At 34.2% G+C, this 16,050-nt stretch overlaps 4 protein-coding genes across 4 annotated transcripts in view; 1 reads left to right on the forward strand and 3 right to left on the reverse strand.

The window, feature by feature from the left end:
* Positions 1 to 1,551, forward strand: part of LOC146146773 (transmembrane protein 45B-like) — a 4,745-nt gene extending 3,194 nt beyond the window's left edge. The window contains exons 5-6 of the mRNA XM_083387718.1: positions 118 to 377; positions 1,338 to 1,551. Of these exons, the coding sequence (XP_083243844.1) occupies positions 118 to 377; positions 1,338 to 1,508 (431 nt within the window). The 3' untranslated portion in view covers positions 1,509 to 1,551. The remainder of the gene's footprint in view (positions 1 to 117; positions 378 to 1,337) is intronic.
* LOC146146771 (uncharacterized) overlaps positions 1 to 2,589 on the reverse strand; it is a 24,347-nt gene extending 21,758 nt beyond the window's left edge. Inside the window, exons 1-3 of the mRNA XM_083387057.1 lie at positions 2,472 to 2,589; positions 2,273 to 2,343; positions 1,719 to 1,883 (exon numbers count right to left, since the gene is read on the reverse strand). Of these exons, the coding sequence (XP_083243183.1) occupies positions 1,719 to 1,883; positions 2,273 to 2,343; positions 2,472 to 2,559 (324 nt within the window). The 5' untranslated portion in view covers positions 2,560 to 2,589. The remainder of the gene's footprint in view (positions 1 to 1,718; positions 1,884 to 2,272; positions 2,344 to 2,471) is intronic.
* On the reverse strand, positions 2,589 to 8,599 carry LOC146146774 (GPALPP motifs-containing protein 1-like). The gene is made up of 7 exons (XM_083387477.1): positions 8,172 to 8,599; positions 7,751 to 7,867; positions 5,766 to 5,859; positions 5,228 to 5,323; positions 4,718 to 4,813; positions 4,066 to 4,185; positions 2,589 to 3,322 (listed from the first exon to the last, which is right to left on the reverse strand). Exons 1-7 carry the CDS (start codon positions 8,489 to 8,491, stop codon positions 3,221 to 3,223), a joined length of 945 nt encoding a protein of 314 aa, XP_083243603.1. The 5' UTR covers positions 8,492 to 8,599; the 3' UTR covers positions 2,589 to 3,220.
* A 726-nt stretch (positions 8,600 to 9,325) lies between these two features.
* Positions 9,326 to 11,906, reverse strand: LOC146146775 (trafficking protein particle complex subunit 4-like). Its single transcript, XM_083387042.1, has 5 exons — positions 11,676 to 11,906; positions 11,490 to 11,606; positions 11,188 to 11,341; positions 10,405 to 10,641; positions 9,326 to 9,880 (listed from the first exon to the last, which is right to left on the reverse strand). Exons 2-5 carry the CDS (start codon positions 11,585 to 11,587, stop codon positions 9,719 to 9,721), a joined length of 651 nt encoding a protein of 216 aa, XP_083243168.1. The 5' UTR covers positions 11,588 to 11,606; positions 11,676 to 11,906; the 3' UTR covers positions 9,326 to 9,718.
* Between the last annotated feature and the right edge of the window lie 4,144 nt (positions 11,907 to 16,050).

A 16,050-nucleotide genomic window follows, 5' to 3' on the forward strand; every position in this document is an offset into this window, starting at 1 on the left:
TTGCCGCAGGCCAATGAAAGTATATTTAACATTCATTTTTTATCCTTTTTTGTTTCTATTTCGGGTAAGCTCATTGAGTACACAATACAGAAAATGCAACAATCTGCATTTTTTCAGATGATAAAAAGTACAACAATAAAAGGTATGCTGCAATTGAAGAAAATGGCGAAGTGCTAGAAACAACATCCCTTGATGAAAATGATGCATTAGAAAATTCAAGATCGAAGATTTTTCATGATATGGACTTTAAACTACTTTTGCAAGCAATCAATGGTAAAATGGAGAAAAACAATAACAACTCGGAAAATGGATTTTCAACTCTTATTAGATTTACAGCAGTTGCATCAATTTTACTTCAGGGATCTTGGTTTTGGCAGGCAAGTAAAATTAATCTCAGTTTATCTTAACATGGCATTTTTAAGTAAAGCATTGTTTCTTTTAATTAAACATGTAATATGGACTAGGAGTAAAGTTATTTCTTTAAAACATACAAAAAACTCTGAAGTAGAAGCATTTGAAGAATGGCAAATAAGCATCTCGTAAAAGTTATGACCATCAACTAAAGCAGGGTTGCCCAAGGCTTAAACGCAGTTCAGGGGGCCACATATGGACAACATATCGTTGAGTCTAATCTTGTACCCCCTATATCAAGAAAATACCAAAAATGTACAATAAAAGCAGGTCAAATTCAGAAATAAGTGAAAACAAGACTGTGCCCCCTGAAATTACTTTTTGCCAAATTTTACTGTTAAACACAACAATTTAAACACAACAATTTTGCACTGGGGATCTTTTAGCCTGTTTGAATCAGTTCACTCCTGGGTCTCATGCATATCCTGTTTTTTGCAAACTTGAATTGGATTAACAAAAAAGTTAGCCCACTGCCTGAAAGTATTTTCTGACACCTTTTCTATATCACTGCAGGCTAGCGATGTGTGGACTTCCATTTCTGCAAAATCTATTCAGTTAATGAATTTTTGCAATTTGGGGTAATTTTTTGAAACAAGACACCTCTTTTTCTTAGCACTTTGTCACAGCGCTTACACACATAGATCTAATGGCCCTCATAATTTGTAACCAATATCTTTTGATAAACAACCATATAACAAGCAACATGCAATCTCCTTTATGTGTCCAACGTATCTGTTTCTAAATTAAAAATTTGCCTAATTTAAACAAAAAGGTAAATTTCATTAATAGCTGTAAGTACGAGTTTGTTACAGAACATTTGGTTTATTTTGGAAGACTTGTTTCGAAAAAAAAAAAAAGCCTTTTGTGCTTGGCACAGCTATTTTTAAAAAGTATGTTTAACTTGATTTCCATCTGTCATTTTTCAGGTTTCTTTTATTTTATATCCACCAAATGGAGAACCATGGGCGCCAGATTTGCATGTCAACGTGATGTTCGCAACTATGTTCTTCACCTGGCATCTTGCTACAATCATCGTTTTTATGTCAGTTGTTCATTTTTTGGTTTTCCAATTCATGAAAAGAACGCAGGAAATTTAAGCTGTGGCAACTGTCCAGAGCATTTTTGTTTTTTACCTTATTTAATAAATTGTTTTAAAGTTGTGTTGTGTAATTGCTTTATTGACTACAAACACTAGGGTCCACAGACACTAGGGTCTTACATAAATTTGCAAAAATACAATTAACTGGAGTGCTAACAAGAAACACCTTATTAGCAATAAATACTATATCAAAATTGATAAATATAACCTGGATAGCTGGGTGCTGAGCAGTTCCTGGAACAGAGCCTTTATTTTTCTCCAGTGGTTTTGTGAAACTTGACGCATAGTAACTTGCGACAATGCAAGCTCGAAGTCGATCTAAGAGCTGCCGGGTCTCCACTAAGCGATCAGTTATCAGAGCGGCCTCTTCTTCCTTTAGGAAAATCATAAAAGATTAGCACAAATTTCTAAGGGATAGAACAAAGCATATAAGTTAATGTCTAGTTGAAATACAAATGCGTATAAATTCGGGGCTGTTATTAACCTAAAATGTGCAATCAGCAGTAAACTTTGTTTTATGTGGTGAAGTTACTAACAGAGGAAGATGGATTTTTAATTTTGTATGGATTTGTTAAATAAGAGGAAGATGGATTTTTAATTTTGTATTTTTTAAGGCCAGTATGTATTACATTCTTACATATTATTAGCCAATGTTTTGTAGTGGACAATCACTTTTTAGTAAATCATTAAAAGGTAGAATTCGGTCTTATGGTGGAAGAAATTAATGTCTTTTATGAAGTAAAAAAATTATAAAAATAACACCTTTCGTAATATTTCCTGGGAAAATTGCTCCTTGATAATTTTTCTTATCTTTTCTTTGGCCTGCTCACATCCTAGAAATAAAAATTTATGTTTTATATACACAGACTAAGCATAGAAAATATCCCTAATGTTGGCAGCATATATCACAATGACAATTGCATATAACAGATAAACATAGGGTCATTTCTTCCCAACATACCACTCTGTTCCAGAAATCTTGATCCAATTTTGGTTTTGGGTTGGTGTTCTTCCACAGCCTCAAAAGCATAGTCAGGGTCAACTTCCATCACATAAACAAAATTTACTACCACCTATGCTAGGAATAGGAGAAAAAGTACTTAGTGGAACTACCTTCGTAAAACCATAACATGCAACAACGCCAATTGAAATGGTATTTTAACACAGCAAGAAGAGATGAAATTTGACAAAGAAATTAATAACATAAGCGCAATAGTTGGCTTTCTTTTTAGGAACATGGTGCACATGTCTCAAGAAATGTTAAATCAAGGTATTCTCCTCAATTTCAGACTGAAATTTGCGGAAAAGTCTTAAAGAAAGTCCTTTCTTTAAGTGTCACCGGTTGCTCTTGAATCCAGCTTTTTCCATGCCTTTGCCTGAATAATTAGTCCAATCCAGTGGTTTTTAATCTTTTTTCTTGCTGCTCCCCTTTTAAATCAACAAATTCGCAGACCACCTTCTAGAAAGTGCTTAAATAACAAATCCATTGTAATATACTTTTCATTCAGGTAACTGATAACACAGTAACAACATACCAAAATGTGAGTTAGTTTTAAATTTAACTGAGCAAAGAAAAATTATGGTAATACATTTTCTATGTCTGAGTCAGCATCCCCACACCCCCAGGAACAGTTCTTGCACCCCTGGTTGAGAAACCCAGGTCTAATGTGATGAACGTTAGCAAATGAATGAAATTTGATAATGTCGTGTTCATAGAAATGTCCCTGTTGTTTCAGCATGGGAGAACCTTGACGATAAACCAGCTGATTGTTTCATCATTCTTTTCTTTGCTGCTTCGTCAAATCTGTTTACCTATTTGAAAATTTTAATTATATAATTAATAAACTTGAATAAAGTACAAATACAATATCTATTTTAAAATAAATGTATATACAAAGGGAGCAGTGGTACCCAAACTTATTGGGCACCTTCCATGAAATGTAAATGTTTTTTTGCGGCACCCTTACTGCAATATTTCAAGTGGGTAACTGTGATGTCACAATAAACTTTCTTTGAACGTTACATGCTAACTGTACAACATAGAAAAACTATTTTGCTTTGTTTCACTCGTAATATTAGAGTACCAATGTAATATTAGAGTATCAATAGGGCCGACAATTAAAAGTGTTTTCTGAACTTTTAAACTCTCAGCAATTGCATTTGTTCAGTTAAATTACATTTATAAGGCAGGTAGTAAATGGCAATAAATATGCTGTGACTAACAGGCATAGTACATAAAGAAAATAGGTTCTCTCTGGCATTCATTTGTTTATATGACGTTTCTGCTACCTTTCTAGGATACCTTATCAGGGAATGAAACTAAAACCACACAAAGTAAAAAGACACAAAAAAGAAATAAAAAAGTGCCAAATAATGTTTAAAAATGGGCATTGTCGCTCTTAGCGCATTTTTATCTCCTTTTTGTGAGTCCCTGACGAAGGCTTTCTAAATAGGAAGCCGAAACGCACGATAAACAAATAAATACCAAAAGAACTTATTTTCAAGGTAGTAAATGACAAGTTTATAATTAAATTAAAACTAGAAAAAATAAAAACCTGAAGATCGGTGTCACGATCGAACGGACGCCTAACAGGGCCGTCTTTGCTCTCTTCCTTTAACTTTCGTTTTCTTGACTTTTCATGAAGAGACATAAGAGATTCTGCTTCTACTCCATCCTAATAAACAGTATGATATAGAGATCAATAAAGCATATGAAATATATGTAATAATATATCAAACCCAATAAGGAGAACATTATTGTTGATTGCTTGGTTTGTTATCATTTAAATCACTAACATAGCCAATAAGGTTGGAAATCACACATTCGCAGATCTGTTTTTGCCCTAAGTGTCAAGTGACTTTATATGTGCGATTCCATAACCACAAAGGTGGCATAAATTACATTTGTGCATATTTTCAACATAAAGTAAGTTTCGGTCTTTTTTAAAAGTAAACATTTACTTTGAAATTTGAATAATACTTTGTTGGTTGCATGATAACATTTAAATAACACAAATTTCACTGAACAATGTAGCAACCAGTTTTAGAAATACTAGCATTTACATGTATGTTGCCTTATCACCACTGCTCTCGTATTCAACTAACATTTCCCTATTCAATATTAGATTTTTGTTCCACATCACACAAAGTTGTAACTGCTATAATAAATATCCCATGTTGTTCACATGGAAGTACTATTGGCCTTACCTCGTATTTTGAAATTTGCTGCGCAATTGCAGTGTCCCTTTCTTGGACATACTTTTCAGAAGGATCAATTTCAACTTTAGTAGGTTTTTTACTGGCCTAGAGAAAATTACCAAATTAAAACAGATTACCTCACACCAGATGTAATTCAAATCCAAGATTAAAATTAATTTTGTACATTTTTGCAAACATTTTTGCAAACATTTGAAAGAGTGCTAAAGAATAACACAAGTACAGTAAAAGTACCTTATGGTCATCGGATCAAGCTGCCCATCAAAACTAAATTAGTTTAGTGGCAATGTTCAAAGTAACACTAATTGGAAATAAAAAGTGCATAGATAAACAACATATAGATTCTAACGGTTAAAACAAATTTTAGAAGAACAAAAATGACAAAGCAGTGGAAAAATTAGCTAAGCGCTAGGATAAATATATGCATTAAGGTTACGTACTGTAGGATTTTTTTAAATCTGTACGGCTGTAATTAGCAATAAAAGTTAAATCGGAACAAACCCGCTTGAGCTTATCCTCTGGTGTGTCTGTCCACACAGACCTGTCTCCAATCTGCGTTGGGTTTGCTTTAAACGCCCGTGGACCCATTCCAAAGCCCTATAAAGATCCTTGATTAGTTAGTTTTTGACCGCAAATGCTACAGAACTATAGATAGACCAATATACCGGTTTATCAATAATATCGGCCAATATTTGGCTTCTACAGATATTTTGGTATCAGTAAATGTAGGCTGATACTTTGGCCGATATTTTAATATGATATAATTGTTACTGTACAATAAACAAATTTTTTTTCCCATTTTTGACCAAAAATTTTCTGTTTTAGCATCACGCTAAGTTAATATGCAAAATAATAGTTTATAAATGAATAGAGGTATATAATGTAAAATGGTATTTCGATTTTATTTTCAATTAATTTAAGTTTTGAAGATTTCCCAGGTATATAAAAACTCAGGTATCGGTTAGCTAAATTTAAAAAAAATCGGGTATCGGTCTCAAAAAGTGATATCGGTCCATCTCTATACAGAAGTACGAATTACCTGAAGCACAGGGGGCAATTCTGTCATCCATTCCTCTCGTTCAAGCTTCTTAGGTTTTCCTTTGCCAGTTAGATTATCTTTCATTCTTTTAGATCTGTGTTCATGGAAATATAAGTTGGCTCAATAGTGAAAACCAGTAACTATGGGCCAGGCTACATATCAGTCAACTTATAAAGGAATGACTTGAAAGCCTATTTTTTTTCGTGGAAAAAATTTCCAAAATAAATAGGCGCCATAAAAAATGCTGTCATTTATAAATCAAATAGCAATCTTCGACCACCTATTCCGGCAATCTTCTTCATGGCAATATTATTGCAAATATAGGCAAAAAAGATATATATTATACGTGACAAACAATAAAGGAAAAAACACTGGACCTTGTTCTAAAGCATGAGGCAAAAAAAATCGAGATAAACACCCTTCCAAATTATAATTTATCTTTTTCGGTAAAAAGTTTTATTAGGGACTATTACGTATTGTTGCATGTTGAATATATTCCAGAAAAAAAAAAGATTCAATAAAAAATTACAATATTGTAATTCAAATTACAGAAATTGTTTCTAAGAAAAAACATATTTCTTGTTAAAATAGGGTCGCATAAAATCATTTGTTGAACCCTGGTCAAAGTGGTTTAAAAACTTGAAAACGAGAAGATCAGAATCTATATTGACTTTACACCAGTGTGGTAATGAAGCATTTTTTGGTAAAATTGGGTTATTTATCCATATTTTTGCACATAAAACAATTTACTTGCCCTCTATGGCCTTTTTGGTATTTTTTAGTTAAGTTATTGCTCATAATCAAACAAGTTTACCCAATTTTAATAGCTTAACATGTAATTTTTATGACAAGCACTTGACTTGGAATTGACTTGCTTTAATTATGACTTGGCCTGTTATTTATTCAAAAAGACTCAAACTGAAGTTATTTTACATATGACTTGACTTAAACTGAAGTTATTTTACATATGACTTGACTTAAACTGAAGTTATTTTACATATGACTTGACTTAAACTGAAGTTATTTTACATATGAATTGACTTAAACTGAAGTTATTTTACATATGACTTGACTCAAACTGAAGTTATTTTACATATGACTTGACTTAAACTGAAGTTATTTTACATATGACTTGACTTAAACTGAAGTTATTTTACATATGACTTGACTTAAACTGAAGTTATTTTACATATGACTTGACTTAAACTGAAGTTATTTTACATATGACTTGACTTAAACTGAAGTTATTTTACATATGAATTGACTTAAACTGAAGTTATTTTACATATGACTTGACTCAAACTGAAGTTATTTTACATATGACTTGACTTAAACTGAAGTTATTTTACATATGACTTGACTTAAACTGAAGTTATTTTACATATGACTTGACTTAAATTGAAGTTATTTTACATATGACTTGACTCAAACTGAAGTTATTTTACATATGACTTGACTTAAACTGAAGTTATTTTACATATGACTTGACTTAAACTGAAGTTATTTTACATATGACTTGACTCAAACTGAAGTTATTTTACATATGACTTGACTTAAACTGAAGTTATTTTACATATGACTTGACTCAAACTGAAGTTATTTTACATATGACTTGACTCAAACTGAAGTTATTTTACATATGACTTGACTTAAACTGAAGTTATTTTACAAATGACTTGACTTAAACTGAAGTTATTTTACATATGACTTGACTCAAACTGAAGTTATTTTACATATGACTTGACTCAAACTGAAGTTATTTTACATATGACTTGACTTAAACTGAAGTTATTTTACAAATGACTGACTTAAACTGTAGTTATTTTACAGATGACTTGACTTGGACTATGTCTGAAATTAAAGGGGATAATTTATTAATAAAAAAATAGTGAAAAAATGTAGTATGTATGTGCCAGTGAGTGTGTTGAAAAATTGGAGTAAACAAAAGTAGCAGTTATCTATAAACATGCAATAAGCAGAACAACCTCTCCTCGAATTCCTTGGCAATGATTTCTTTGCTGTCAATAGTTTGATCTTTTGAAGGAGGAAGAGGACCTATGACATCATCATTGTCATCATCAACGTCTTCTTCATCACTCTGTCTTTTAAACACAATAATTTTAAACAAAAAAAACAGTAATTTAGATAGCAATTTTAGTTTATTTGTTGTCCAACATAATTATGTGGATATTTTGACAGAAGTAGGTAGCAACCTACAGAAGTAGGTAGCAATTTGAACGTTTCAAATAACTCTTTATTCACTTTCAACATAGAGAGAAGGCACATGGATATTATTCTTAAAGTGTTACTTTATTTTTATTTGGTCCGATTAAACTCTATCAACAATAGGTGAGAGTTTAAGTTAGAAACTAAAATACTATCTGTATAAATAAACAAATGGCATACCTTAGGAACCCAGGTGGCAGTAAGGGTCCAACTACTCTTTGCTGTTCTGTGGATTGGGTCTTTTTGAAAGTTGGAGGAAGTGCCGGTCCAAAAATCTCATCATCAACCTCTGCATCTTCGAGTTTGCTTGCTGGTAATACTGGACCAATACTTTTGTTTACAGAGTGTGTAGACGACTTTGTGGGCGGTAATGCTGGTCCACAGATGTCATTTTCTGATGAGCTTGTTTGAAAACCAGGTGGCATTGCAGGGCCAATTGTGTTGGCATCATCCCTAACTACCTTTGAGCTTGGAAGTGCGGGTCCAATAAACTCATCCATCGTTGGTAGTGAAAACACACCAAAATAATCTTTTACAATTTTTATCAAAAAATATAAGAAGGAATAATTGATACGGTGCTGTAAAGTTAAGTAATCAATGTAAACAATAAATAAATATAGTTACAGTTAGTTCATACTCTAACAGAGGGTGGTCCAAATCCAGGGCCCCAGTCTTTTCCTTTGACGGCAACATAGAAAGAACACTGGACTTATTTAAAATACAATTTGTACAACTTTAAACCAAATAAACAATAAAACTAAACACACTATTGGAAGTATTTTTTGACATGTTTTTTTATGTCTAAAAGCTAGATCCAAACCCAAAGGCATTTTTTGCATGAATCAATAAGTTGTTTGAAATTTGGTCAATTAGTCATAAGCACCTTTTCAACTTCAAACACAATACAATTTTGTGGCCCATGATGCAGGCAACCTTGGACCACCCTGACCTTGTACAACTCTACTACTTTCAGAAAGACGGTTCAAAGCTTTTAAACTTAAACTTTGTCATTTGAAAAAGTTATTTACTTGCACACATGTGCAGCAAAACTGGGCAAATATATATAATAGAAAATATTCCAATAGAAACAACAAAATTGTTTTTGCAATACTAAAAATAATAGTAAGCAGAGCAGCTTACTTTGGTATTGAAATACACGGAACAAAAAATTACAATAGTATATTCAAAAACCGACGTTTAAATGAAGAACTAATGGAAACTTATTAGCATCGCATCAGGTCAAATCACACCATGAAATAGTTCACACAGTAAGCTAAAAACAGTATTTATTGCACTATTTTTTATTTTCAGAAAAATTTAATGATTGCTTAATGATTGCTTTATAGTTATACCTTAGAAATCAACGGAAAATTACAAAAAAAATAAAATGAGTTGTTTCCAATACCTTAGGTATAGTTATATGAAAAAAAAGTTTTTGTTAGTAGGTCAAATAAGAGTATCCTACAGTTTACCAATGTAAATAAAAGCTTATAAAATGGGAATTTTATTTATTATTGTTTTAAGGTTTAACAAACTATTTCTGAGGAATTTAAGTTTTAAGCTTTGTTAATTGTGCTTTTTGTCTAAAGTTATGTAAAAGGAAAACTTATTCAAACCAGTTAGTCCAAGACATATTGGATAAAAGAATATTTAACTTTTACGGTGTAATACAGCAGCTTGATTTTTCTCAAGCAAAAAATGTCCAACACATAAAATGGCACTGTTAACTAGGCAGCAGAACCAGTCTTTTCTGTATTTTCAACGGCAATTAAAATGTTTGCGTCAAATTGTTCTGTCCTTATTGGCATTTCCAGGGAATAAAAAGGATTCTTCAAAGCAAAGTCTGCATAGATTTGATAAAGTCTGCTGAGCAGGGAATCAACTCCAACCTGGAAACAAGCAACAATAAATATTGATATCTAGATACTTGAAAATGCATTGCAAAAATTCTACAAACTAAACACACACATATATTTAAACCAGGGCTGCCGAGTCGGAGTCGGACTAGGGACTCAACGGAGTTGGTTTGTTTTGCTGGAGTCGGACTCGGGTGAGACCACAGAAAACTACCAGAGTCCAGAGTCCGACGTGTGCAGTTCCAAATTTAAAAACTGATATTACCGCCATTTATAAATCGTAAAAGCGCAATACCAAATGGTGAAATATTTCCGGTATTGTGATTAAATGAATTATATGACACTCCTATGCAGGGACTGCTAAAAATCCACCTTAATTGAGTTATGTAATTTGGTGAAATGCATTCTGTTGAATCGAAGCCTGATTCGAGGCTCGACAAAATCGCACATTTAGCCGAGGTCGGACTCGGGTTTATTTTTTTGGCCGGAGTTGGACTCCAGTTATTTTTAACTTACTCCGCAGCCCTGATTTAAACAACAATGTAATCAGTGTAAACCTGCTTTGGATCTGCTATAACCACAAACTTCACACCAGTGGAGGTTTGGTTACAGTGCAGCGTAAACATATCGGTTTCAAGCTTTTGAATGCCAGAACTTCCAGGCACTGGGGAAAGCTGGACACTGATTGCATACAAAGAATGAAACATGCTCGCCATCATGATTTTTTGGTTGGAGGAAAGTTTGGGCCTTCCAAACTTAATACTGATTGGATAGTTCTTCTCATTTGCAATTGTCTAAAAAATGTGTAAACATCAATTCATTAATGTTGAGAAACATCTATCATTAGTTTTTATTTTTACTTGACCAGATGGCGGATATTAGTATTTTTACCACCCTTGAAGCCTTCTATAGTCTAATCGAATTAACCAAACCAGTCACTCAAGTGATAATTTAAGTAGATGTATGAATGTTCAGTCGTTCTCTACTATTAAATTATTTTGGCTGTAACTCAAAAAAGGAACTATTAGTGAAATAAAATATTTCCAATATACAATTGAGCTACTTTGAGCACCCCTTTTTTCACATCATTTAAAAAAACATTCAGCATTTTGCACTATCCTTCAGTTTTATATTTAAGGTGCCTGCTTGTACTATTTTGGGGCTGCTTTTGGAAATATAAAACTTCTATGCTAAGGGATACAGTATGAGCAAACATTTTTTGTGACTGCGAAAGGCATTATTTGAACAGGACAGCATTTCAGCAAGTTTTTTAAGTAATATTAAATGGGACATGGCCCTAAACAGTAAAATTCTATTCTCAGAGCCTTAAATCATCAAACCTCAATAGTATCAGAACCATCTTCAAGCTTTCTTCCATTAGCTAATTTTCCATTTACAGAAAGGACAATGTGTCCTACATGAATACCGTCTCGCTGACCAAATACAACTGCCACCTGGTCTGACTGAAAATCCAACTTTAAATCCAATGGATAACTACAGGAGCAACAAGAAATGTTACTTAAATTTAATTTAAAATTAAGAAACAGACATAACATGAAAAGAGAATATTTTGAACACTGAATTGGCTTCAATGTTGACAAATATGTTTCGATTGAATAGCAACAAATTTGGGGGATTCTACCTGAATGTCTTTTCCATTTCAACATTTGATTTGTGGTGGTCACAATGAAAGATTAGCCCTCCAGCTTTGTTGATTATATATATTGCAAATACAGTCATCTTATAAAAATAGTAAGGACTAAGAAAAAAAAATAGTAAGGACTAGAAAATAATGGGAGAATACATATAATAATAATATTTGACCGACCTGAACCTAAACGCTAACTTGTACTGCAACCCAAATAATGTTAAACCCCGGACAAAACTGTTGTAGGATTCTAGACTTGCGCCAAGAGTGTTCTCTCACTCGGTAGTAACTTTCAAGAAAGAATGGAAAACAAATAACAACAACAATCTAGGAATATTGCATTACGGCAAGCATGTCAGATGTCACCTGGCATATACCACAGTCAGAAATAACATAATATGTACCAGGATTTAATATGTATGTTACAGGTGATAATAAGTACATTTTGAAATATGATAAGAGTTTTGTAAAAGGTTAGCATTAAATAATAAATACGAAGCACATTTGCAAGTTGCACTTATTTATTGGAACACCAAGCACTCAAGCATGACGCATATTAGGCCTGCGTTCATAGAGTTCTTAAACAAAGCATAATTTTGGTAACATAACGTAACGTCACAGCAATGATACTATGGTTACAGAGTTACTTTAAAACAGGGATGAACCCGCAGCCTGCCTGATCTTAACGTGCGGCCCATCACTTATTCTCATTTCCAGTATCCTTTATTGAAAACAATTGTTTTGACTATCGTCAAAACGTATTTAATGAAGGTCTCATGTCATATTTTTCTGAGACTATAATCGAGTTCAATGTCGCATTTCAACAGCATCAAACATTTGTTTAGCCATCATTGTAAAAATGTGTGTTTTTGTGGACTGTTTTTAAGGCAATATATCAGCCCAAGGTGTCTTACCATGGCATAATACGGCATGTAAACTGAATTTTTCGCGCTTCGCGCGATAAGGCCGGAATTTACTTGCATATTTGCACGCAAATTCACTCTGGAAGACGGGGTGTTTATAAGTTAAGTTGTTTTATGGCGTCACGATATGACGTAACTTATGACGTCAACCCCTTTAATATAATAGGTTTGCGGCCCATTGAAATTTTTAAAGTGACAATGCAGCCCATTCTGCTATAAGGTTGGTCATTCCTGCTATAAACAATGAAAAAACGCTTACATTAAAAAAACATGCAGTGTTTTACCATTATTTTCACGCTGATACAGAGTATGATTTTGTTGCATACTGGAGATAATCTGTAGTACCTGTTTTAGCCTATGTGATAAATATTTTGTGGCTCAAATTTATTCCATAACCAGCATGTTAAAAATTATGATAAAAATTACCGAATAAACGTTGTCCTGAGATGTTTCATATTTTGATCACTTTAGGTTTTAAAACAGCGCAAAATTTGAACATGATATAACTCCACTCTGTAAAACATAAGTCGAAAACTTATGTTCTGTAAAACATAAGTCGAAACTGTTCGATTTAATTCGACGTTCTGTTTCAAAGTGACTTGTTTACTGCATAGGACACTACTTACTGCTACTCTTAGCGGGTTCGATATCATTATATATCTAAATCATATTGACGATCCGAAGAATGTTTTTCGAAAATATACGAGTTTATATTCCCAACACTAGACGGCGATAAAGATTAACAAACACACGTCTAACTCGGTCCACATGTTTCGTGTTATTCATTGAATCATTGGGTTTTACTAATCAGAAAACCCGGTAATCGAATAACTCTATTCATAAATTGCCTTCGGTTTTGAGTTATATATTTCGAAAATTTCGATGAAAATGATGACCAAACGTTCGAAACGTTCAAAATGCTACCTACTTCTTTATGGGCTTTTTGATATTCTTACTACGTCTTACTACAACCTCCAACCATTATGCTTCGAAGTGTTTATTGTGGTAATCATTTTTATCGAAATTTTAATCTTAGTACAATAAAAACGACTTTGCTTTGTTTATTCTTTGGAATGGCGGTTTAACGGTGCACTCCAGCAAAGGAAACGCCAATACTTTGTTGCGCCTAGAACTTAAATTCGCCGAGTCATGTACACCAACATTTTACTAAATTACTCAATCAAAAAGCTTCAGATGCCAAAAATACAAAAGATTTCTCGAAAAGCATTCAAGTCTTTCAACGTCATTATTTATTCAGCAGAGTTAAGGTCTGACGATAGTAAGGCGACGACCATATAAAATCAACTAAGTTCGATAATAATTTTATGCCACTGGATTTCCATACCTATTTAATTCATTAGTAAGTGCGTAAAGAAAACTTTAAAAATGTGTGACAAACTATTTTTGTCTACCGTGTTATAAATTTAATATATAAACTCTTGCTACCGGGAATCGTAATAAACAATTGAAACTAGCAGAGGAGCTGTTTTTGATTTAGTATTAATATTTGTCCGTATGTCAATAGTCCACTTTTACCAGCATCAGGTGTTTCCACATCAAATATTGACAAACATTCTGCCCCAATACATATTTAACAAAGCCCTCAAAAAATAGTCCAGTCAACTCGATACAGTGGGTATGTAAACATAGAGAGGTTGCTAATGATTTACATTTTTTATGTTGAAAACCGATGTTAAAAAAAAGAAAGAAGTATGTTGACAACAACATTAACGTTTAAAGCTTCCCATGTAAGAACCTATTTTAAAAAGGTGAGTTTCTCTGTTAAAGTACCATGTTTACACCTAGAACGATGTGAACTTTTTCGCCATTTGATATCGCCGCATCTATAGTGTTTGTTGGCAACATGCAAGCCGCCGTGTTTCGCGACGCCTGTTTGTGTTTTGCCAGAGATAGATAGAGAGAGAGAGAGAGATCCTTGTTTTCGGCGATGAGCGGCGACGCTCTCTCTACTTAACGGAAAGCGAACAAAGGGTTAGCACTCGGGAGTTGCTGCTCCCCTTTTAATGCTTGTAGTCTGGCGCTGGTCATGTGACGAGGTAGCATTCGACGTAAACAAGTCTAGAAAAACAGCCAGCCGCCCAGCGCCGTGTTACCGCGCTACACGGCCGCGCGCAAATGGCTGGGTCTTTTTCGGCGAGAAACAGCCAGCCTCGCATAGTGGTGCGGCAGCGATATGGCACCTCTTTCGGCATCAGTCATTCATTAATATTTTATTTCTATCGCGTGACGGCAAGTTTATAGAGCTTTGCCTGCTGCGAAATTCGCCACAAGGCGGCTCCGAACCACGGCGATTATATTGTTTTTTGTTGTTGTTTTTTTTGTTGTTGTTGTCGTCGGTTGAAGAGAAACCGACGCCACGAAATTCCCGGTTGCCGAGTTCGACACTTATCCCGAGTGACGCACGTTGTTATCGCTTTATGACGAAGACAAGCGCCCGGAAAACTATTTACGCCAAAAGCGTATATCCTTACGTATACCATATACGCATAAAAATTCGACGCCAGATTTAACGATTGCGCTGAACACGACATCAGGGGTAAAGCAACACCAGCTAGTTTTACGAATACCCTCTGGTCGTAATTTCAATAAAAATACCAAAGCCATAATATTCGATAAAATCGACATTTCGCAATTTACAGACGTTTCAGCAATAACTAATGCCATCTAACACTGGTGATGGTATTGCTGAAACGTTTGTAAATTGCGAAATGTAGATTTTATCGAATATTATGGCTTTGATATTTTTATTGAAATTACTACAAAAACCCGTATATTGTGTTCCTCTGGTCGTGTAATGGCATGTTAGAAGGACGAAAGGTGTAATGACCGGGATTGTCCAACTCAGGGTGAAAGGCGCATTGAAGCGATGCTGCCAAACCTGAATATTTCACGACAACCGCATCCGTCCTGAAAAACAACAGCTACCAATTTAAAAGGTGACGAGAGCGCCTTTGATCTTATGCAACAGGGGTGGCCAACATGTCGATCGCCACATTTTACCTGGTCGATCGCGTCGAATATGTGTTACGTCATTGCGGTAACTGTCCCACACAAGCGAAACATTAGAATGACCAACTGTTGTCTGGACAAGCCTAATAAAGCGTTTCTTGACCTAACAAATTAACCTCCATCGCTGGCTTGGAATGCATTTAATCCCAAAAATGTTCAATAAGTGTTCTTGTGATATTTTACTGAACCAGTCGATCGAGAGTCTCTAAAAAATATTTCAGTCGATCAAAATCAAACATAAGTTGGCTACACATGTTGTACAAGAACAATAAAACTCTATTTTGTATTAGGGTGCTTTGCAGATTATTGGTATACCATCTAAAACTATAAATGGGCTGTATTTATATCTGACAAAGGAATAATACCAAAATCAAGGCGCGAAAACAATACCCGCTGCCAGAGGCGGGTTTAGACAAACATATCAACTGGCAAAACAACCCGAGATCGCACGTCACAGAACGTAGTAAATTTCACACTATACGGGCCGTTTCAGCTAGGGGCGTTGCCAAAATCGTTTCCTCGACGGTTAAGCTCTCCGCGTTGGAAAACAAGGAAAAAGTTTCGGCCTAGGCGCGGACGACCACGGTGATGTCAGCGGCGAC

The sequence above is a fragment of the Ascidiella aspersa genome, chromosome 4, assembly GCF_963924565.1.
Source record: "Ascidiella aspersa chromosome 4, kaAscAspe10.2, whole genome shotgun sequence".
NCBI classification, from domain to species: domain Eukaryota; kingdom Metazoa; phylum Chordata; class Ascidiacea; order Phlebobranchia; family Ascidiidae; genus Ascidiella; species Ascidiella aspersa.

What these genes read in the sequence shown, in the direction of transcription:
- LOC146146774 (XM_083387477.1), bottom strand. Translation starts at nt 8,491, where the DNA reads ATGGATGAGTTTATTGGACCCGCACTTCCAAGCTCAAAGGTAGTTAGG. An exon ending in CAGAGGATAAGCTCAAGCGG is followed by an intron (nt 4,814 to 5,227) that starts GTTTGTTCCGAT and finishes AATTTTCTCTAG; the next exon opens with GCCAGTAAAAAACCTACTAA. An exon ending in ATCGTGACACCGATCTTCAG is followed by an intron (nt 3,323 to 4,065) that starts GTTTTTATTTTT and finishes ATTTTCAAATAG; the next exon opens with GTAAACAGATTTGACGAAGC.
- LOC146146775 (XM_083387042.1), bottom strand. Translation starts at nt 11,587, where the DNA reads ATGACTGTATTTGCAATATATATAATCAACAAAGCTGGAGGGCTAATC. An exon ending in GAAATGGAAAAGACATTCAG is followed by an intron (nt 11,342 to 11,489) that starts GTAGAATCCCCC and finishes TTGCTCCTGTAG; the next exon opens with TTATCCATTGGATTTAAAGT. An exon ending in TTATAGCAGATCCAAAGCAG is followed by an intron (nt 9,881 to 10,404) that starts GTTTACACTGAT and finishes GCTTGTTTCCAG; the next exon opens with GTTGGAGTTGATTCCCTGCT.